The following is a 20,560-nucleotide window of genomic DNA, read 5'->3' on the forward strand; positions in this document are numbered from 1 at the left end:
TAACTGATAAGGATGTACTGGTGGTCTGTTCTTTCCAGATAAACTGCTTCAAAACTTGTAATGTCATACCGTGCATAACAAGAGAGTTTTCTGTTCTACCGTGGCTTTATAATATTTTTTTTTAGTAATTTTACATTCCAATCGTTGCTTTTATATAATCCTCATTTAATGTACTCTACCGGTCTTGTTGCTTTACTTGCTAATGTTTCTCAGTTACATAAGTTTATTTCAACAGTTTAATCGTCCAAAGTAAATTAAAAGTTTTATAAAAATAAAATCATTTAACGATTTAATTAAATACAATTTACAGACATTCCATAGTCTTGGAAGATTCGTCAATTTTATAAACAAAGGTGGAATATTTGAAGAATAATAATGATAATCATGCTGCTGGTGATGGCTTCTCAGACTTCAGTTTAGACTGGAGTGAAATACCTTGGTCCTGAATACAGTACAACACGTTCGGAGGGGTATTAACTTTTGACATTCTTGTATCTGGTGACAGCAATTTATTCTTAGTTGCACGGTAATGATTAACGAGCGAAAGTCGTAGTGTAGAAGCGAATCGTCCGAAAGCCGACCATTGCAGGGCATTTTGGAAAAATGTCCTCTCCGTAAATTCGTACTGACCAATGCTTTGTGAATAAAATATGGTAGATGGAAACCCCGCTGAGGCCTGTCATGTGTGTGTGTGTGTGTGTGTGTGTGTGTATCAGTTGTACTGAATTGTTCAGGGCTTAGATTAGATCCATCTATGTCTATTATTTTCATCTCTAATATCTCTGAGTGGTCAATAAAATCAATAGCAGAAACACTAGAATTGATTTAATCGATAATAATTTTTTAACAGCGAGGAGAGCCTCTACGTGTTCAATCTGCGAGATATAAAACCAAATTTATCTTAAACTAAACCTTATAATTTAAAAACAAGACATTAAATAATGCAGTTCTATATATCCTTGTGAAGATCAGGTGATCATTGTTTTGAATACTTTTGATCACGTGTCCATTTGGTAAAGTTAAATCAGAGTCTAAACAACAACAAGCACCGAAGTAACTTGATTAAGTTAAAACCACCACTACTACTACTACTACTACTACTACTATCATCATCATCATCATCATCATCAATATCATCACTTATTACGTCTATGTATTTATTTCATGTTTATTTGTCAGCAGGCTATTTTCTTTCGTTCGATAAAACATAGGCGCAGACATGGCTATGTGGTTAAGAACCTCGCTCTGCAAACACGTGGTGTCGTGTTCAATCCCTCTGTGCGACACTTTGGGCAAGTGACTTCTACTTATGACCTCGGTCCGACGAATTTCTTGCGAGTGAATTTGGTAGACGAACGCTGTATGGAATCCCGTCGTGTGTGTATGTGTGCGTGTGTATATATATATATATATATATATATATATATATATATATATATATAGTGTGTGTGTGTGATTGTGTGCGGATGTGTTTTTGTGCTTATCATTCCACCACCCCTTGACAACCGGTGTTGCTTAGTTTACTTCCCCGTAACTTAAAAAGAAATTGATAGAAAAAGTATCGGGTTTAAAAAAATAACAAGTATTGGGAGCCGGTGGAAAAAGGGATCAGAATATAAAGAGTAGAAAAAGGGATCAGAATATAAAGAGTGGAATAAGGGATCAGAATATAAAGAGTGGAATAAAAACCGCAAGGCATTTTTGTTTGATATTCTGACTATTTTTCAAATAGTTTATTTGCTCTTAGTAATAAGGTTTAGCCCCAAACTAGTTGTGATTGAGTAAACCTAGAAAAAAAAAATCTTTCCATATGTGCCCATTACCTCTTTTGTCTTCCCAGACTTAATGTATGAGGCAGTATATCCTCTCTCCTTTGGGATTGTAGGGTATAATTTGAATGAAAATTGGCTCCGAAGCTGGGAGCAAGCTTCTTTTGTCCTTTTCGATTCTGTTGCTCAACTTTTCACATTTACTTGAGCAAAACACTGACTTCTCTACATTTACTTAACTTGCTAAGCACATCACTTAGAAGCACTTTACGAGTTAAGTTGGGAAAGCTGAACAACCTGAAGGCTGTTCCGAGCTTACAAGCTCATGAGGTCAGAGCTTGTTCGGATTTTCAAGGCGTGTAAGCAGTTCAAAGAAGACTTTTCTCTGAACGGGATGCTAGGACAAGGTGCTGACCTGACATCTGTGAACCTAATAGCCAAACCACCAGACCGTGCGCCTTCCCAAGCTCTGGGAGTAAGTCGTTTAAATTGATGCCAATATTTTAGTGCCGCAGTTGAATCGTTAGCACAAAAAAGCTTAGCGATATTTCGCCTATCTTTATGTTTTGAGTTCAAATTCCGCTGAGGTCGCCTTTGACTTTCATCCCTTCGGGGTCGATAAAATAAGTACCAGTATATCATTGGGGTCGATGTAATCAACTTACTCCGTCCCCTAAAATTGCTGCCCTTGTGCCAAAATTTGAAACAACGATCCTGCAGTTGAAAATTAAAAAATAAGTAAAATTTTTTTTTTAATCAGCATCGACGCAGGCATGGCTGCATGATTAAGGAGCCTCGCAACCACATGATTTTGGGTTCAGTCTCATTGCGTGGCACCTTCTATTATAGTCCCGGTCGATTAATGCATTGCGAGTGAATTTGGTCAACAGAAATAGTGTGTGTGAGTCTTCGTGTCTGCGTTTACCCCGCACCACTTGACAACCGGTGTTGGTTTGTTTACATCCCCGTAAGATAGCGATAGAATAAATACCAGCCTTATTGTTATGTTATTATTTAAATGGTGAGGCGGTGAGCTGGCAGAATCGTTAGCAGGCTGCGGTTAATTTGTCCTTGCCAGAATTTGGTTAGTAATTGTTATTATTTATTGTTATTGTTGCCATTTATTGTTAAATTTTGAACTTATTGTTCTACGTTCTGTTTTAACAGACGTAGTAGACTGTTGTTCCCCTCCATGAAGAGGGGAAAATAAATTTTGAAAAAAATATTCTGGAAAATATTTATTTTTGTGAAAATGAATTCGGAGGACGGGTCTTCTAACCGTGACCAAGCTAACCAAAGAGGGGCTGCAAAACAAGAGAAAATGAACGAAAATGTGAAGGAAAGTCAATGCTGAAAACTGTAAAATGAATAACGGAAAAGTAAACCCAACAGAAGACAACCAAAAGAAGATTAATTTTGCCACCGCAGCCGGTGTGAGAAAAGATAAATTGAACATAGATCTAGATTCACTACGGCAACACAGAGGTATGTTCGAAAGGGAAGGTTTTGATATTAAAGCCACCCTCCCTAACGAATTCATCGAAGAAACAAAGAGCTCGAAACCGCTTGTGAGACGCTCTATTTGCTGTCAACAACCGTTAAAGGGTGGGCTAGGGTGGGCTACGGATGCCTTGGCTACTGATGCACAGACATGCGCTGAGGCTGAGGCATCTGTGTCTCTACCTGGATGGTGAACGGGTGTGGTCTTCGCTGCTGAAACAGATGTTTCCCAGGTTCACTAGTTTCGGTGGACGGGTAACCTGGTTCAGTCGCAGATCGAAGGAGTGTCGCAAGGCACTCCTGCTTTTCCGTCGCTCGGGCAATGCTTGTGGCAGTCGCTCCACCGTTGTCTTTTATAGAGGGTTTGTAGAGGCGGAATGCGATGATACATTGGGGGAGACCCTAGGTTTTGACGATAATCAGCTGGCCAGTCTGTTCCAACGTACATTCGGGCCGAAGACCCTGGATAATTTTCAGAAGTCTTTGGCATGGCAGTGTTACCGCGGAGCCTTACCTGTCCGGGATTAACTCTCAAGGCACAGTGGCCGAGACACCCCGATCTGTCCAAGATGTGGGCGGGACAAGGAAACCGTCCCGCACGCTATTGCTCAGTGCCCTGAAGTGTCTGGCTTGTGGGTTTATGCCGAACAACTGATGTCAGGTGGAGGAAGGGTACGGCTGTTGACTGAATCTATAGTGAAAATTAACCCACCGGATTTCTTAACGAAAGAAGGTAAGAATTGTTTTCTCTCTGTAGTAGCAACTGTGAGAGGGATTAGACGGAGGACAAGAATGAAAGGGATACGGTCAGGCACCTTCATCTCTGACCCTGATCTGGTGAATTTTTTCATCTTCCTCCAGAAAGGCAAACAGGGCTGGAGAGGAGATGTTTGACTGATGACATGTTTGGAAAAAAAATGGAAGAATGTCGCACGAATGTTGAGCATGAAAGGCTCCGCGTGAATGCGATTTGGTTTAAAAACCCAGGTCAGTGGTAAGGCGGGGTTCGTGGGGTCCGTTATAAACCCGCCTCTACTCCATCTGTTATGCCTTATTGTGTCCTATCATCATCCGCATTATATATAATGTATTTAGAATTTTTAAAAGGACCCCAATCGCATTTCTTGTAAAATCATTCGATTTCATTGTGCAGTCCCTTCTATGGATGTCCTTATCGATAGTAAAAAATAAAAAATCGTTAGCACGCCGGGTGAAATGCTTAGCCGTATTTCGTCTGCTGCAACGTTCTGAGTTCAAATTCTGCTGCGGTCGACTTTGCCTTTCATCCTTTCGGGGTCGATTAAATAAGTACCAGTTACGCACTGGGGTCGATATAATCGACTTAATCCGTTTGTCTGTCCTTGTTTGTTCTCTCTGTGGGCAGTAAAGAAATAGGTATTTCGTCTGCCGCTACGTTCTGAGTTCAAATTCCGCCGAGGTCGACTTTGCCTTTCATCCTTTTGGGGTCGATAAATTAAGTACCAGTATATCACTGGGGTCGATCTAATCGACTTGCCTCCTCCCTCAAAATTTCGGGCCTTGTGGCTAGTGTAGAAAAGATTATTACTTCAATGGCACTGGGGTCTGTTTGTTCGACTAAACTATTGAATGTGGTGTTTCAGCATGGCTGCAGTTCATTGACTGAAACTAGTGAAAGATCTGAGTTGAATACCGGATGGCATTTTGACCGGCGTCTTATCGTGCCGTTTCCATGACTCCGCTTCGTCGTCTTCAATAATACCATTTTCAATTATTACAATGCCCTCTTCTGAAAATAAAGATTGTTTTCTCCCCCGCGGCTGATGCCGGAAACCTCGTTTTGTGTAGATTGCAGACAGTCGACTATTTGTTGATTTCCAAACAACTTCCAAGCAAATTAGCTTTAAAGTTTTTATACAGCAATAATTTGAGACAATCGCATTATAATACAAACTGTGATGTTGAATTGACTGTAGTGTTTATTTTTGAGACTGATCTCGTTGATAAAGCTAAACTGTTTCGAGTCAGCAAGAGGGTTTATACGTGGTCGCTCTATCTGCTAGAAATAGTAACCAAACTTCCACCAGTCCTACGTCAATGTGTCTATCTTTTATTCTTTTAATATTTTAAGTTGTTTCTGTCATTTGATTGCGGCTTTGCTGGGGCACTACCTTAAAGAGTTTAGTTGAATAAATTGACTCCAGCACGTCTCATTTAAAAAAAAAAAGTTTTATCATTCTATTGGTCTCAGTTGGCGGAATGTAAACAAGTTAACAGCTGTCAAGCGGTGGTGGAACACAACACACACACACACACACCATTCCTATCGTTAATACTTATATTATATAAGCTCCGATGAGAAAAACTCCAAGAACCCAGAAATCTTTGGAAGTGAGGCCTATTTTTTATAGAGACAAGAGGACAGTTTTAGGTGCCTTGTGATTGAATTTATTAGACAGAAGCTTTGTGGAAGTCTGTCGTTGTGTGTGTGTGTGTCACCCCTCCCTAAAACCGGTGTTGGCTGGTTTACGTCACAGTAATATATCGGTTCAGCAAAAGAGACCGGCAGAACAAGTACCAGACTTAAAGACAAAAATAAAAATTGGGGTCGATTTTTTGGACAAAACCCTTCAAGGCGGCACCCCAGTATGGCCGCAATCCAATGACTAAAACAAGTAAAAGATCTGTATTCTTGTACTTACAGACATTTAAGCTATTCATCTTCAATTAACGACAGCTGGTTAATTACTCTTGCAAATAACAGGTGTAACCATTTCACCGATCAGTTTGCTTATTAGAAACGTTTACTCGCTACTTTAACGAGTCAAGAGTTTCGTGAACTGCTTCACGTCTATATTCTCTATTAACTTGACTGCAAAGAGGTTGACCCCTCTTCTAAGCCATTCGCCAACATAAACATATATACTTTCTTTCTTTTCTCTGTCTGTCTGTCTGTCTGTCATTTCCTTCCTCTCTCTCTCTCTCTCTCTCTCCCTCCCTCCCTCCCTCTCTCTCTCTCTCTCTCTCTCTCTCTCTCTCTCTCTCTGCACGCATCTGTTTGAAAAAGGATTAGTGTCCGAAATATTAAACTTTCCTTCGCGGCAAGGGCAGGGCTTTGTGATTAAGGAGCTAGCGCTGGAACCACGAGGTTTCCGGTTCAGTCCCACTTTGAGCTAGTGTTTCCTGCTATGGACCCGGGCCAACCAATGCTTTGTATATGTCTGTGTGTGCTTCTTTGTGTTTGTCCCCCACCCACTGCTTGCGGTTCGGCAAAAGAGACCGATCGAATAAATATCAAACTTAACCCATCAAAGTAAGCCCCAGCATGGCCGCAGTTGAATAGTTGAAACAAAAGAAACTGAATTATTTGCAATAAATAAATCGCTTAAAGAGAAGTGGTACGTATTTCGAAATAAGTATTACTAACACGCATGCGCAAGTGTGGCTGTGCGGTAAGAGGTTTGCTTCCCAACCGCATTGTTCCGGGTTCAGTCTCACTGTGTGACACCTTGGGCAAGTATCTTCTATATGACCTCAGGCCGACCAAAATGTTATAAGTGGATATGGTGGACGGAAACTGAAAGAAGCCCGTTGAGATATATATATATATATATATATATATATATAGATATAGATATATATATATATATAGATATATATATATATATAGATATAGATATATATATATATATAGATATAGATATAGATATATATATATATATATATATATATATATACATATAGATATAGATATATATATATATATATATATATATATATATATATATATATATATATATATATATATATATATATATATATATACATATATATATATATATATATAGATATAGATATAGGCGGCGAGCTGGCAGAAACGTTAGCGCGCCGGGCGAAATGCTCAGCGGTATTTCGTCTGTCGCTACGTTCTGAGTTCAAATTCCGCCGAGGTTGACTTTGCCTTTCATCCTTTCGGGGTCGATAAATAAAGTACCAGTTTCGCAATGGGGTCGATATAATCGACTTAATCCCTTTGTCCGTCCTCTCCATGTTTAGCCACTTGTGGGTAGTAAAGAAATATATATATATATATCATTGCTATTATGTTAATCTGTCGTATGTCCAAATTTGGTTAAATGCGCTTTTTGAAATATTTATTTTTTCTTGCAAAAGCTGGTTCTTTTAGTCAAACTATCGTATCTCCGACTGCTTCAGATGCCAAGATACAAAAATTGTCAAAGTGTAGTACAACTGTTTTGCTATGGAATGGTGAAACAATTTGTTCGTCTTCAGAAAAAGTAACGTTTTGGACATACGACACTTTTACATAATAGCAACGATATGTGTGTGTGTACCAGCACCACTTGATAACCGGTGTTGGTGTGTTTACGTCCCCGTCCCTTAGAGACTCGGCTAAATAGGCCGATAGAATAAGTACCATGCTTTATAAAGACATAAGTACTAGAGTCGATTTGTCGCAGTCTAATGACTAAAATAAAAAATACAAGATACAAAATATATATGCAGAAAATCAAAATGATACTTGAAGAAAAGTCGATTTGCTCGACTAAAGGCGGTGCTCCAGCATGGCCACAGTCAAGTGACTGAAACAAGTACAAGAATAAAAGAGTAAAAGACTAAAGTGAAAGCATTCAACCGATGATCATCCCAGCTTTTTTGTTCGACCCACTTTACCCCAAACTACATCGTTCAATGAGATCTGTCGCCTATTTTGTTTTAAAGGTAGATGAACTTGAGATTCGACTGGTATTTCTAGCAGGTTGAGCAACCATGTAGAGGCTCTTACGTTGTTTGACAGATTAATGTCAATATACCAGAGATTTCTTTCAGCATATTTAGTTTCTATTCATATGAATTTGGCATTCAAAAATTTAATAGTGTTAAGTGAAGATTAGCTTTCGGTTTAAATCTGTGGACCTAATCTACCTACACGCTAGTCTAGATTAGACAAATGATTTTGCTCTCAGATGTTGCACAAATCCTTTTTCTTGGCCCATGACTTAGACGTTTCACTAAGCAAGTGTGTAGGCTTTTTTTTTTAGTCAGAGAACAGCAGTGTTATAACTTTAGACATGAGGACACCTATTGCAAGAAAACGCAATAGTAAAGTGGACACTAGCGTATTTTATATCGTACAAGAAAATTTAATTGAATGAAAATACAACTCTAAAACAGATTATCAAGATGGTGAATTCATGTGAAACAACCCTGAAATTTTTAATAAAAATATATGGAATGCAATGGGGAGGAAGTCTGATCCATGGTATTATACTTTCAAGTATCTTTCAGTCTTATTGGACCTCTTTAGCATCCCATTTTTTCAAAAATAGCTCAGCGCCTCATTTCAGAAATAGCGTTTTTCAAAATCTCTCATCCTTTGCATGTTAAATAAAACGCAGATTAATTTGGGTCAAATAGAAGCTAATTTTGCGCACTGGTTTGTTTTTGATATGTTCTTGAACTATCTCTTCCAACATGTGCATCGTTTTGGATAAGGTGAGGATTTATATACATGAGTGTGTTTTCTGTTCACTGATAACACACGCCCGATTGATATCTAAACCAAACAAACTTTTTTTTAATGCGTTGAAAATATAAGCATTATACTTGGTTTCAATACTGCATTCTTAGGAAAAAATCCTGCCTTCCCCCGAACACTCAGCTTCCCCTTAATATTTGCCAGTTCATTGTCAGCTCACAATGTCTCCATTAGTTTAACCGTTAGTGAGGATCTTTAGAAGACAAGAACATTATATGATGTCTGTGAAGGACTAAAAAATGGCAATGAAACTTAAAGGAATGACTTTGAATAAAAGTAAAAAGAAGTTGTGGACGCCAGATGCATTTAAAATGTGTAGCATGATTTTAAATTTCACTCATGTATGAAATCCATCGAGCTTTCACTCATTTGCCTTGAACAAACGCGTGTTGTTATTCGGAAAGATAATCTCTTGTTTGAGTAAACAACATTTCTGACCAGAAGAAAGGATTAATTTATACATTACGACAGCATTTGGAGAATATAAAGAAAATGCCACGACGAATGATTTTCTTCAACTCTATTCTTTAATGAAATCTTTCAAAGCGTTAGATCAAAGCAAAATTCATTTGCTATCGAACTTGCGTAACGATGGATTTTCTTTTTTTTTTTTTGCTGTATAAACATGTTCACAATAATATTGTAATTATTCCTTGTACAAGTATTTATGAATATATATTTTCTTATTTGCACTTGTAAAGAATTGGAGCACCAACATTGTCTGTGTTTATATATGCACATAATAGTGTTATATTTGGGAAAATAGATAATTTATAACACAATCTCGAGTCCTGAGATTGACGTCAATAGAATTAGTCCTGTGATCGCCTTGTTTTTCAGTAGCTTAGTTTTACTCACATTTACTATCTCAATTTATTAAATATGCGTATCAGTATTCTTTGATTAAATGAAATGGGGAAAACAATACCTGGTTGAATAGTTATGTGTTATTTTTTATTCTTTTGGACTTCGGTCAAATCAGCCCCACTACTTATTTTTAAGTCGAGTGCTTATTGTAACGATTTCTTTTTGCCAAACAGGCTGTTCAGCGGTGAGTCATAAACACAAAGGCGGACACACACACACACACATGCACGCCGCGCGCGCGTCAGGCTTTTAGGTTGTATTGGAGCCGATATAATAGATGGTACTCTCGAAGCTCCAACACAACCACTGTCTAATGACTGAAACCAGTAAGAAAAAATAAACCAGTATCATTGATGATTGATTTCTATAAATTCCTTTGATTTATATATCAAATTATACCAACTGTATTTCATTATTTCTGAATTCTGTAAAAGCCAATGACTTCCACAAACTGTTGTCATATAGCCCCAGGTCAGTTACCCAAGGTAGACTAATGGGTTAAATGCGTTTAAACTGCAACATTCTCTTTTGTTGTTGTTTAGCTTCAAACTGGCTATGATTGAATAAACTTTTACTAAAACATATGATCACTTATTTACTTACTTAAGCCCTTTGCTCCCTTTGGGGGAAAGGCTATCTACAACTTTCCTCTACAGTTCTTGACTCTGGATTCAAAACCAACCTGTCCTGAAGAATTTGAATTGTCATTAATCCTTCTGAAACTTCGCTTTTTTTTTCTATATAGAGGTATTGGCCCTGTGCAAACCTATTTTTATTTCTGGGAAGAGATAGTCCATATTAATGTGGCCCTACCCTTTGACACTGTGTTTCAATGCACAGTACTCAGGATAATTGATTTCTTATTGATCCCTGGATCAGCTCCAACAAAGTAGTCCTGTGATAAAAAAACGTTTCGCTGCTTTTTCTCTCTTTTCGGTCGACTTCGGTCTACAGTATCCAATGTATTTTTCCTTTATTTGTTTTTAAAGATGACCTGATGTAATTTGAGAGATTTGGCTGTTGTTTCTTGCAGATCGAGTGGTCATGTTGGGGTTTCCTCTCTTTTTTTTTTAAACGTTTGTCTTGTGTTTTGTATTAATATCCATATAGAAATAGTTTCTAGTTTAACTGTCAATTTTTTTTTTCAGAAATGGATAAAAAGAGGCTAGAAATTCCTAAAATTGAAATCAATACTGTACCGGAAGAAATCGAAGACGAAGAGGGGAATATCACAAATGGTCAATCAACGTTTAACTTAAATCGTGAAAGATTCCAAGTGATCCCAGTTGGAACCCCAGTAAAATCTGCCCAGAGATCCAGACGGTCTAGCGATTCCTCCCGAATTTCCGATGGTGATCGCAAAGTATCAATTTCCATAATTGAAGATGATTTTCTTTCTCCGAAAAGTGCATTTCAAGGTCACCGTATGTCTGTTGACTCTAATTTTAGCAGCCAAACTATCGGTACGCACACGCACGAAGCTTTACCACGTGCTGAAAACTATCGGGATCTTTTGTCACACGTGACTAATATGAAGTCTCGACCAACTTTAGATGAATTACACGAAAGACCCGTAAGTAAAATTCTTATTCCTTAGCAATTCTCTCCTTCTTTGTCCTTCTTTGTCCCTGTCTGTCTGTCGCCCTCAATTCTAAGTGATCTTCATCCATGAGCAACCATTTTCAAGAATTGAACTGAGGCTCATCATTACGCATTTTGCACGTCTAAAAAAAAACTAAATTCACTTTTCATTTCGGTGTACCATTTGGAAAGTCCCACAGGCCACAAGTTGCCCATGCGCAGTCGAGTGGAAAGGGTAGGGCACAACCTTTGCAAGCTCCCAAAACTATAAGTGATTGGAGGAGGAGGAGGAGGGTAAAGTGAGTCTAGAAGGCGCGGACATGCCTGTGGAGTTAAGAAGATCGCTTTGCAATAGCATGCTGACGGGTTCAGTCTCACTGCGCGACTCTTTGGCAAGTGTCTTCTACTATAGCTTCGGGCCGACCAATGGCTTGTGAGTGAGTTTACTAGACGGAAACTCATGTGGAAACCCGTTGAACAAACAGATTAAGTCGACCCAGTGCGTAACTGGTACTTGTTTAATCGACCCCAAAAGGATGAAAGGCAAAGTCGACCTCGGCGGAATTTGAACTCAGAACGTAACGGCAGACGAAATACGGTTACGCATTTCGCCCGGCGTACTAACGTTTCTGCCAGCTCGCCGCCTTAAAGAGATTAAATATCTGTTGGACAGAAGACGATGTATATGTAGTAACAGCACACATACATGCAGTATTGTAGGTCTCACTTGATCTCTCTAAAGGGTCCGTTGTAATTTCTGGTCCTGATGTGGGTTCATTCTTTCTAATGCAGTTTTAGCTATGATGAGGATGAAAAGTCATCAGCAGAGATCCACGGTAATGGTAAGGCCTAGCAGCTGTATCAGCGTTGAAGGATCTAGGTTCGTGTGGGTCATGTTTAGAATGGGGTAAGCTACAATGTTGTTTTATCGATGTGTGAGTGATAGTCTCTTTACACTGTCTTTATAAGACTCCACTGGTCTATTAAAGGAAATAAGTTTGGTACGATCCCACTGGAGACAATTCTTAAGATTTCTGTTCATAGTCAGTGTACATTTGATATAATGTGTTTTGGTTATGTGTGAATAGCACTCGGGTGCGAAAGACCAGGTTGAATTGCATAACAGTAGGATTCGTTGGAAGTGGTGAAAAGTAGGTTGTTGATGTATAGGAGAAAGAGCAAGGAATACAACTAAACTTTGGGAATCATCAGAGTTAATAGTGGATGTGAGAGAGATCTCTCCTTCGGTACATGTTGCGATGGAACAATCTGACGGCATACACGCCAAGAAAGTATGCAGTCCATAGGTAGGCGGTTTAGTTCGAAGGTTTTCATGGCAAACACGTTCGAGATACTTCACTGATGACAAAGGCAACAAAAACGGTGAAGAAAGTCTCCAGTAGATTTGTTTTCAAGGAATCTGTACTGTTAGATATTAAAGAAGGAGAAGGAGTCAAAGAAGTTGGAGAAAGGGATTGTTAATAACTGTCTCCATCGTCTTTGAGATATTGGAAGTGAGAGCGATAGTTCAATAATCAGCATGATCAGAGGTCTCCACTGCAGTGGAATTGCCAAAGGTCAGCATACACGTGCGCGCGCACACATGTCGTTGACATAAGAATTTGACAACCACCTGAGAGAACGTGGAATAATTCTTTGGAATTCTCGAAGTACTCACATAAAGCTGTAAATTGGGCAATCCTTGAGGTTTACTATGCAAAACGATTTTCCAATCCAATATTCACAAAAGCTGTTATCTATAGCTTTAGGAGTGCTTCGAGAATTCCAATATATATATATATATATATATATATATTATATATATATATATATATAAATAAATATATAACCAAGGTGGTTGGGATAGAAATGCAATATCAAAATATACTCTTTTATTGCGGCCTGGCAGCAAATAATTCACGGTCTAGTGGTCGGAGGTTCCTGGTTTAAAGGATATAGCTATACCCTTGTAGCTTTTTGAAGTATATATTCAAAACGAGTTACAAACAATTACGCAAGACAACTCTTATCGAATTTAAAAATGAAGCTGTTTTTATCAAAAGGTTACAAAGAAACAAGCTACAAAGGAAATACACCATCAAAATACAATACAAGAAAATCAAGAACATTGTTTACGATTTCAAAAATCTAAAGCACATCAAAAATAAACTAAAGCAACTTAACAAATAAACATTTTAAATTTAAGAGATAAACTCAATGAGATACATAAATCTTCCTTTTCGAGATTAAAGCATTTTGTGAATATAAAATTTGAGTGAATGTAGCACGAAAGATAACATTAAACGAAATACAATTATATCGTAAAAGACTGGAAAGTTTACCTTCGCAGAATATACAGAAAAAGAAAACATTTACATTATTTACATTCGACGGATATTTGTCCTCATCTTGTTTGTTGTTAACACAACGTTTCGGCTGATATACCTGCAGGTGTCTTGGGGAAAATTTCGAACCTGGGTTCTCATTCCTAAGGTATTTTTCGATGTTGTTGTCGTTATAATAATAATAATAATAATAATTATTATTATTATTAAGGTCACTGACTGGAATCGAACTCGGAATCTTGGGATTAGTAGCCTGCGCTCTAAACCACTACGCCATATGCCAGTGGGCAACAAACAAGATGAAGACATATATCTGTCAATTGTAAATAATGTACATAATTCCTCATCTCTTAAATATAGAACTAGAAGAAAACATTTATTTATAGCAGCGGTTCTCAACCATTTTTGGCTTTTGGACCCCTTTGATTCCGTTTTTACTCTATCGAACCGCCATAGCCATTCAATTTACAAAAGAAGAATTCTACTGCATTTTTGTAATAAGATATTTTTAGGGATTGCATAAAAGAATTGTTAAAACATTTTGTGTATTTTAGAAGTATAAGCAATTTATTGCACATAAATTTTAACAACAAAGTCGTATATGGGCCCCGGAAAGGCCGTATGGACCCCGGTCGAAAACCCCTGATCTATAGAAAAGGGCTGCAAGAAAAAAAATCCTGATCGGAATTTATTAACATCTTGTTCTGAGAAACAGATTTGCTTCTACAAGATCCTCCTTCATACAAACTCTTATCTGATTTACTCTTTTACTCTTTTCAGTCATATGACTGCGGCCATGCTGGAGCACCGCCTTTAGTCGAGCAAATCGACCCCAGGACTTATTCTTTGTAAGCCTAGTACTTATTCCGTCGGTTTCTTTTGCCGAACCGCTAAGTTACGGGGACGTAAACACACCAGCATCGGTGGTCAAGCGATGTTGGGGGAACAAACACACACACGCACACATACATACATACGACGAGCTTCTTTCAGTTTCCGTCTACCAAATCCACTCACAAGGCTTTGGTCGGCCCGAGGCTATTGTAAAGACACTTGCCCAAGGTACCACGCAGTGGGACTGAGCCCGGAACCATGTGGTTCGTAAGCAAGCTACTTACCACACAGCCACTCCTACGCCTGATTTGATAATTTCTAATGTATAAAACAATAAAAAATAAGTGTAACTGTTAACATAATATAACAATTTAGATATAGCTGAAGTCGGTACCTTTTTATCGACTCAGAAGACAATTTCAGTAAACTAAGAATTTTTCTTATATGATGAGGTTGGTAGAAAAAGTCGAACTCGCTATCTTTAATTCAGTTTTCGTGCCTCTTCTATCCTCCCCTATGATCAAGAATGTTGGATAACGACCGCGAATGCAAGTGGCCAAAATGGGATTCCTCCAAAGGTCAAGTCTCTACTGCTTCACATTGGAAGGTCATGGATCCGGTACTACAGACATGTAGTGAGAATGTCGCAGGAAAGAATTACAAAACCGATTCTTCACGCTGAACGACCCAGCAGAAGACTTAGGGTAAACCAAGAACTAGGTGCTTGGGTAATATCTATAAAAGATATATATAAAGTCCAACCCCTTCTCAAAGCATTAGGGTGGTGTAAACGGGCAGAGCTATGCCATCGGGAACTTCGGTACCTGGTAGGGTCACTCAAGGCGGATTGGTTTGGCACCGAGCGGTATTAGGGCCTCATCCTGGCCAACGGGGATCTGGTGAAAATTCCAAGAGGCGTCTGATCGGCAACCGGCGGCTTCGAGGTCGTTCTGTCCCTGCGTCTGTGGAGACTCCGCGGCAAACAGGGCGTCCCGTCACTCGGGATATGCATGCGGGATGTCGGGGACCGCTTGTGAATTCAATATTCCCACGAAACTTCTTCGATGAATCCTACTACTACCATGACAATAAATAAGAATACGAAGGACCTCTCTGAACTCACAGGTCCGCAGGTGGTCGGTCTGCGCAGATGAAACCGCGAATGGCTCGCTATCTGCAGTGACCTCGCACAGGAACCTCGAGCGTGGGCCGCCATGGTTCGTGATGCCGTCAGGACCAGAGAAGAAGCCGGCTCAACCCACCCTGGGTGAACGCCGTCACAAGTACAAGGAAGTAAGTAATATCTATAGTTTCAGTTGGTCACGCTTGGAAATGCAGCAGGAAAGTTAATGACAGTTGCTCCCGATAGGACCTTAAGGAGGAGGTACCCGAGGACTCTACCTCCACAACCCTCCTAGAGAGGGTGAAGAAGATGAATGGATGGTATTTAATATACCTTTCTTCGCCTTTCCTGTTCAAAATCATGCTACTGACTTATCTCTCTTGACTTACTTTTGATATAGATGTATATAGCATGCATGAGTATATGAGCAGTTTCCGTTTTGTAAATTCCACTAGCATAGTGTTTGTCAACGCGAGGCGAAAAGTAAGACACTTCCTTAAGGCGCCACGCAGTGGGATCGAACTCAGTACCACGTAGTTGTTAAGCGAACTTCTTAATCACAAACATGCTAGCGGCTATATTACCATCGCTTCTTTTTAATTTTCTTAATTCTCTTTATTGGGTCTGTCTAGCTATGTTGTATAGGACTTGTGAGATGGCTGACGTAAGACGGTGACATTGTTTATGTCGCTTTATGCTCATGTTGGTATGTGCTTACCTCCGCAGATTTGTCACAATACAATGATGCCAGTGGCCAGCACTGAAATTTATTATGTACTGCTAGATTATACTTAATGAGTTCTCTTTCTTTTTATTAAGTTGGGTTGTAGAATCTCTCGAATCGTAGAGAAGTGTGTGTGTGTGTGTTTGGGGCTTTTTTTGTGTTGATTGAGACAGTTTCAATCAGGTCATCGTATGAATCCATCAGAAGGGCTCAATGCTATAGAGTAGGAATACTTGGTGCCTGTCGTCTTACAGCAGAGGCAGTTGTTCTATGGTTCTAGTAATGTGAACCGTGAGCGTGTGTATTTTAGTTGGTGTAGATGAAGAGCGCGTGCACACACGTACATACACACACATACACACGTCGGATGCTGAGGGCTGTTGATAGTGATAATGGTACTGATACTTGAACGTGTTTATTCTAGCCTATAAAGTTGAAAGAATATGCCACCCTGGTTTCCCCCAATATATCTCATAGTCGTGTTTGCGTCGCAAGAGACATCTCTTCCAAGGTTTTACTTGTCAGAAACTAAAGAAAGTAGCTGGCGGAAACGTTAGCACGCCGGGCGAAATGCAGCCGTATTTCGTCTGCCGTTGCGTTCTGAGTTCAAATTCCGCCGAGGTCGACTTTGCCTTTCATCCTTTCGGGGTCGATAAATTAAATACCAGTTTCGCACTGGGGTCGATATAATCGATTTAATCCGTTTGTCTGTCCTTGTTTGTCCTCTCTGTGTTTAGCCCCTTGTGGGTAGTAAAGAAATAGGTATTTCGTCTATCTTTACGTTCTGAGTTAAAATTCCACCGCGGTCGACTTTGCCTTTCATCCTTTCGGGGTCGATAAATTAAGTACCAGTTACGCACTGGGGTCGATGCAATCGACTTAATCCCTTTAATCCCTTGTTTGTCCCCTCTATGTTTAGCCCCTTGTGGGCAATAAAGAAATAAGAAACTAAAGAAAGTAAATAAGAAGGTAAAACGTAAGACATACCAGAACGTTTTACTGCTAACTGAAAATGTTTGATATCTCTTACGTTGGTAACATAGGAGAAGATGGTAATGAAATGTCTTGAGCTTTTGATATAAAATTCAGATCTTTAAAAAGAATAATTATTTCAAAATTTCTTTTGTATTTGTTATATTTCGGGAGGGTCATTTTTTTCTTGCCAAATAAACACATGCACTATATAATCATTCTTCACTCATTATGGTTGTTCTTATTTTATCTTATGTCCATTGACTCGAAATCTTTTGTCACACATCTGTGACCTTTTCAGCGACTCTTCCATCTACATTTTCCTCCTGTTCTATTTAGTCCATTCTGTCTTTTTAGTTAGGAATATTTCCAGACAATGGACATAACATAAGAAGTGCAATAATAAACGAGTGAAAAACGAATATATAGTACAATATAGTGCGTGTGTTTATTTGGCAAAAAAAAAAATGACCATCTCGATATATAGCTATCTGTTTCAACTCACGATTTCACATCAGGAAATTGCAAAACAAATTCATGAACCTTTTTTATTTGGCAGAGAAAACCTTTCCCTGCTGTTGAAAGAAAGAAATCGGTATCTGTCGCCTACTCTGGCATCAAATTTGGATGGATCGAAGGAGTCTTGGTGAGTATCATCTTAAGTAACGCTTAGTACGTGAAACTACCACAACAATGTTGTTATTACAGTTTAGCCCAGGGCCGGATTAAGACCAGTAGAGTCCCCATGCACAAAACTATTTTGGTGCCCCCGTATATATGTAATTCAAAATATAAACAACAATAAACCATATGAAACAAAACCAACAAGTAAGGTGGTAAATAATGTTTCTTTTTGTATGCACACTTCCTTTTTATTTATGTTTGACAATTTTTCTCCTACCCCCTTTTTTTAATTGCAAAGTCTTTGATCAGCTCACCATGACACCATGAACACCTTGAAATTCTATTTCCGATCTATCAAACCACTTCGAATATCAATTTAGCAAGTTTAAAGTGATTTCTTTTGTGCCAAAAATCATTTACCATTTCTGTGATGCCCCCATCCCCCGTCCCTTGATGTCATAAACACGTACTTATTTTGATAAATGGTTAATCCAGCGTTGGTTTAGCCCCTGAGAACAGCCAAGAGGTATTTACTTGTAACATAGAAGCCATTTAGCCAGGCACTTTACTTCATATTCCAGAACATTACAAGTGAGAGTAATAGGACCTGCACTATATTTGCATACAGGCATTAATAATTTGGTTTGAAAAAAATATTGTTTTAGATTCCATCCCACTGCGCCAAACAACTGTCTTTTAAAGTAACCTCGAGTCGACCAACGTCTTGGTAGAAATCGAATGGACTGTAATGCTATTGGGTCGTGGTAAACTTAATTCGTTGCCCAGTTTAAAACCGCCAGTTAGACTTTGGGTGCCTTCAGTGGACTCGACTCTGGAAGTATTTGGAACACGTCACCAGTTTGAGAAAAACCTATGACAGAGGCGTTTCAATCCTCCATTTTCCCTACCCATTATGGAAGCCCTATAAGGTAACTGAGAGGGCTGTCCTTTCTTTTCTATGCGATAATAATAACAAAAGGAGCTGATAAATGTAAGGTCGACTGAAATGTTAATTATGTGATCTAAACCAGCACTACACTGCTGAACTCTTTACGTTGCTTCTAAATTCTATGTATCAAGTCTGATCATCCAATGGCATATCACGTTGGTTTGTGGTTTAAAATTTCACGCATATGGTCATAGAATTTAGTACAGAAATTCGTTGTCAACCACAGTCATCTTAGAAATTTCTAGAACAATATAATCTACAAAACTACTAAATGTTTGTTGTATAATATAAATTTTGTACAACTAAAAAGTGCTTTTCTCTAACATCTCTAATAGATAAAGCGATCATTCATGTATAGATTTTACCTAAGTTTTGATCAAGCTGATCCACTATATTTTAATTCGTCACACCAGAATAATTTGGTGCAGTAGAGCGTCTGTTTTTCAGATATAATGAGAAATGGTCAGTAAAATTTAGCCGCTAAAGACTTTCCATACGAATTCGTTAATGTGCAACGGAGCATCAGATTGCTACACTTTTTATAATCAAACAGAACATACAGTTTCAGAGATTTATAACACTAGACTATATGATGGCAAAGAACTTTTGCAAACCAATTCATCAATTAACTTACTAATGATCTAATTAACTGATAATACAATTGAAGTTAAATAGATTTCAATATTATTTTTTTCTAGTTTCTCTACACAAAATGTTTGATCTCGTGCTTATATAAGAAATCAATTTTGCTATTGATTTTCTTTCAGATACGTTGTATGTTGAATATATTTGGAGTAATGTTATTCCTGAGATTAACCTGGATTACTGCTCAAGCAGGGATTGGATTATCGTTTGTGATCATTCTACTTTCTTCCCTTGTCACAAGCATCACTTCTATATCAATGTCAGCGATCTGTACAAATGGAGAAGTAAGAGGCGGTATGTTTTACTTTAATGTTTTTTTTTCTCCTATAGTCACATGACCTGAAATTTTGGTGGACGGGGCTTGTCAATTACATCGATGCCTGTGATTCACTGGTACTTATTTTATGGACCCGAAACAATAAAAGATAAAGTTAACCTCAGCAGAATCTAAACCCAGAATGTATAGCCAAAAGAAATGCCGCTAACTCTTTTGCCCGGTGTGCTAACGATTCTGCCTGTTCTTCGCTCTTTTTCTCTTTTTATCATAATTTTAGGTACATTTTATTTTAATTATTTATTTGATTTTATTTTTATCTTCTAGTCATGAAAGAAAGTATTGTTCATCAAACTTTACAGGAATCCAAGATTAGTGGAGCAGTTTTCCACTGTGAGCAAACTTGCCTGGCAGAGTAGATTCTTATTTTGATACAGACACAATATTTTGCTGCTTTGATTACGTTTAGATTTAACTCCAGTCACTGGGGGAAACTCTATATATGCAACATGCTTTGATGACTGATCAAAAGAGTCTGGAGATTTAAAATCTAACAGATGTATATTTTACTTGTTTCAATCATTGAAATGCGGCCATGCTAGAGCACCACTTTGTAGGGCTTGGTCGAATAAATAGAGTCCCAGTTGTCAGGTACTTATTCTATCACTCTGTATTGCCGAACTGCTAAGTTACGGAGACGTAAAAAACCACCACCAATGGTCAAGCGACAGCAGGGGAACAAACACCTTCGCATGCGCCCCCACTCCATGCACACTCATACATATATACGATGAGATTCCACACAGTTTTCGTC

The 20,560-nt window shown here is 38.6% G+C and overlaps 1 protein-coding gene across 4 annotated transcripts in view; it reads left to right on the top strand.

Annotated features, from left to right (window-relative positions):
• LOC115209475 (solute carrier family 12 member 3-like) overlaps positions 1-20,560 on the top strand; it is a 131,048-nt gene that overhangs the window by 61,571 nt on the left and 48,917 nt on the right. For 3 of the 4 annotated variants that reach the window (XM_029777897.2, XM_036501635.1, XM_036501636.1), the window contains 3 exons: positions 10,824-11,248; positions 17,814-17,900; positions 19,595-19,766. In XM_029777897.2, the coding sequence (XP_029633757.1) occupies positions 10,824-11,248; positions 17,814-17,900; positions 19,595-19,766 (684 nt within the window). Of the gene's footprint in view, positions 1-2,769; positions 2,776-5,533; positions 5,536-10,823; positions 11,249-17,813; positions 17,901-19,594; positions 19,767-20,560 lie in introns of those variants that run through there. The other variant, XM_036501637.1, reaches the window with a different exon arrangement.

Source organism: Octopus sinensis, linkage group LG3 (genome assembly GCF_006345805.1).
Source record: "Octopus sinensis linkage group LG3, ASM634580v1, whole genome shotgun sequence".
Taxonomy (NCBI): Eukaryota; Metazoa; Mollusca; class Cephalopoda; order Octopoda; family Octopodidae; genus Octopus; species Octopus sinensis.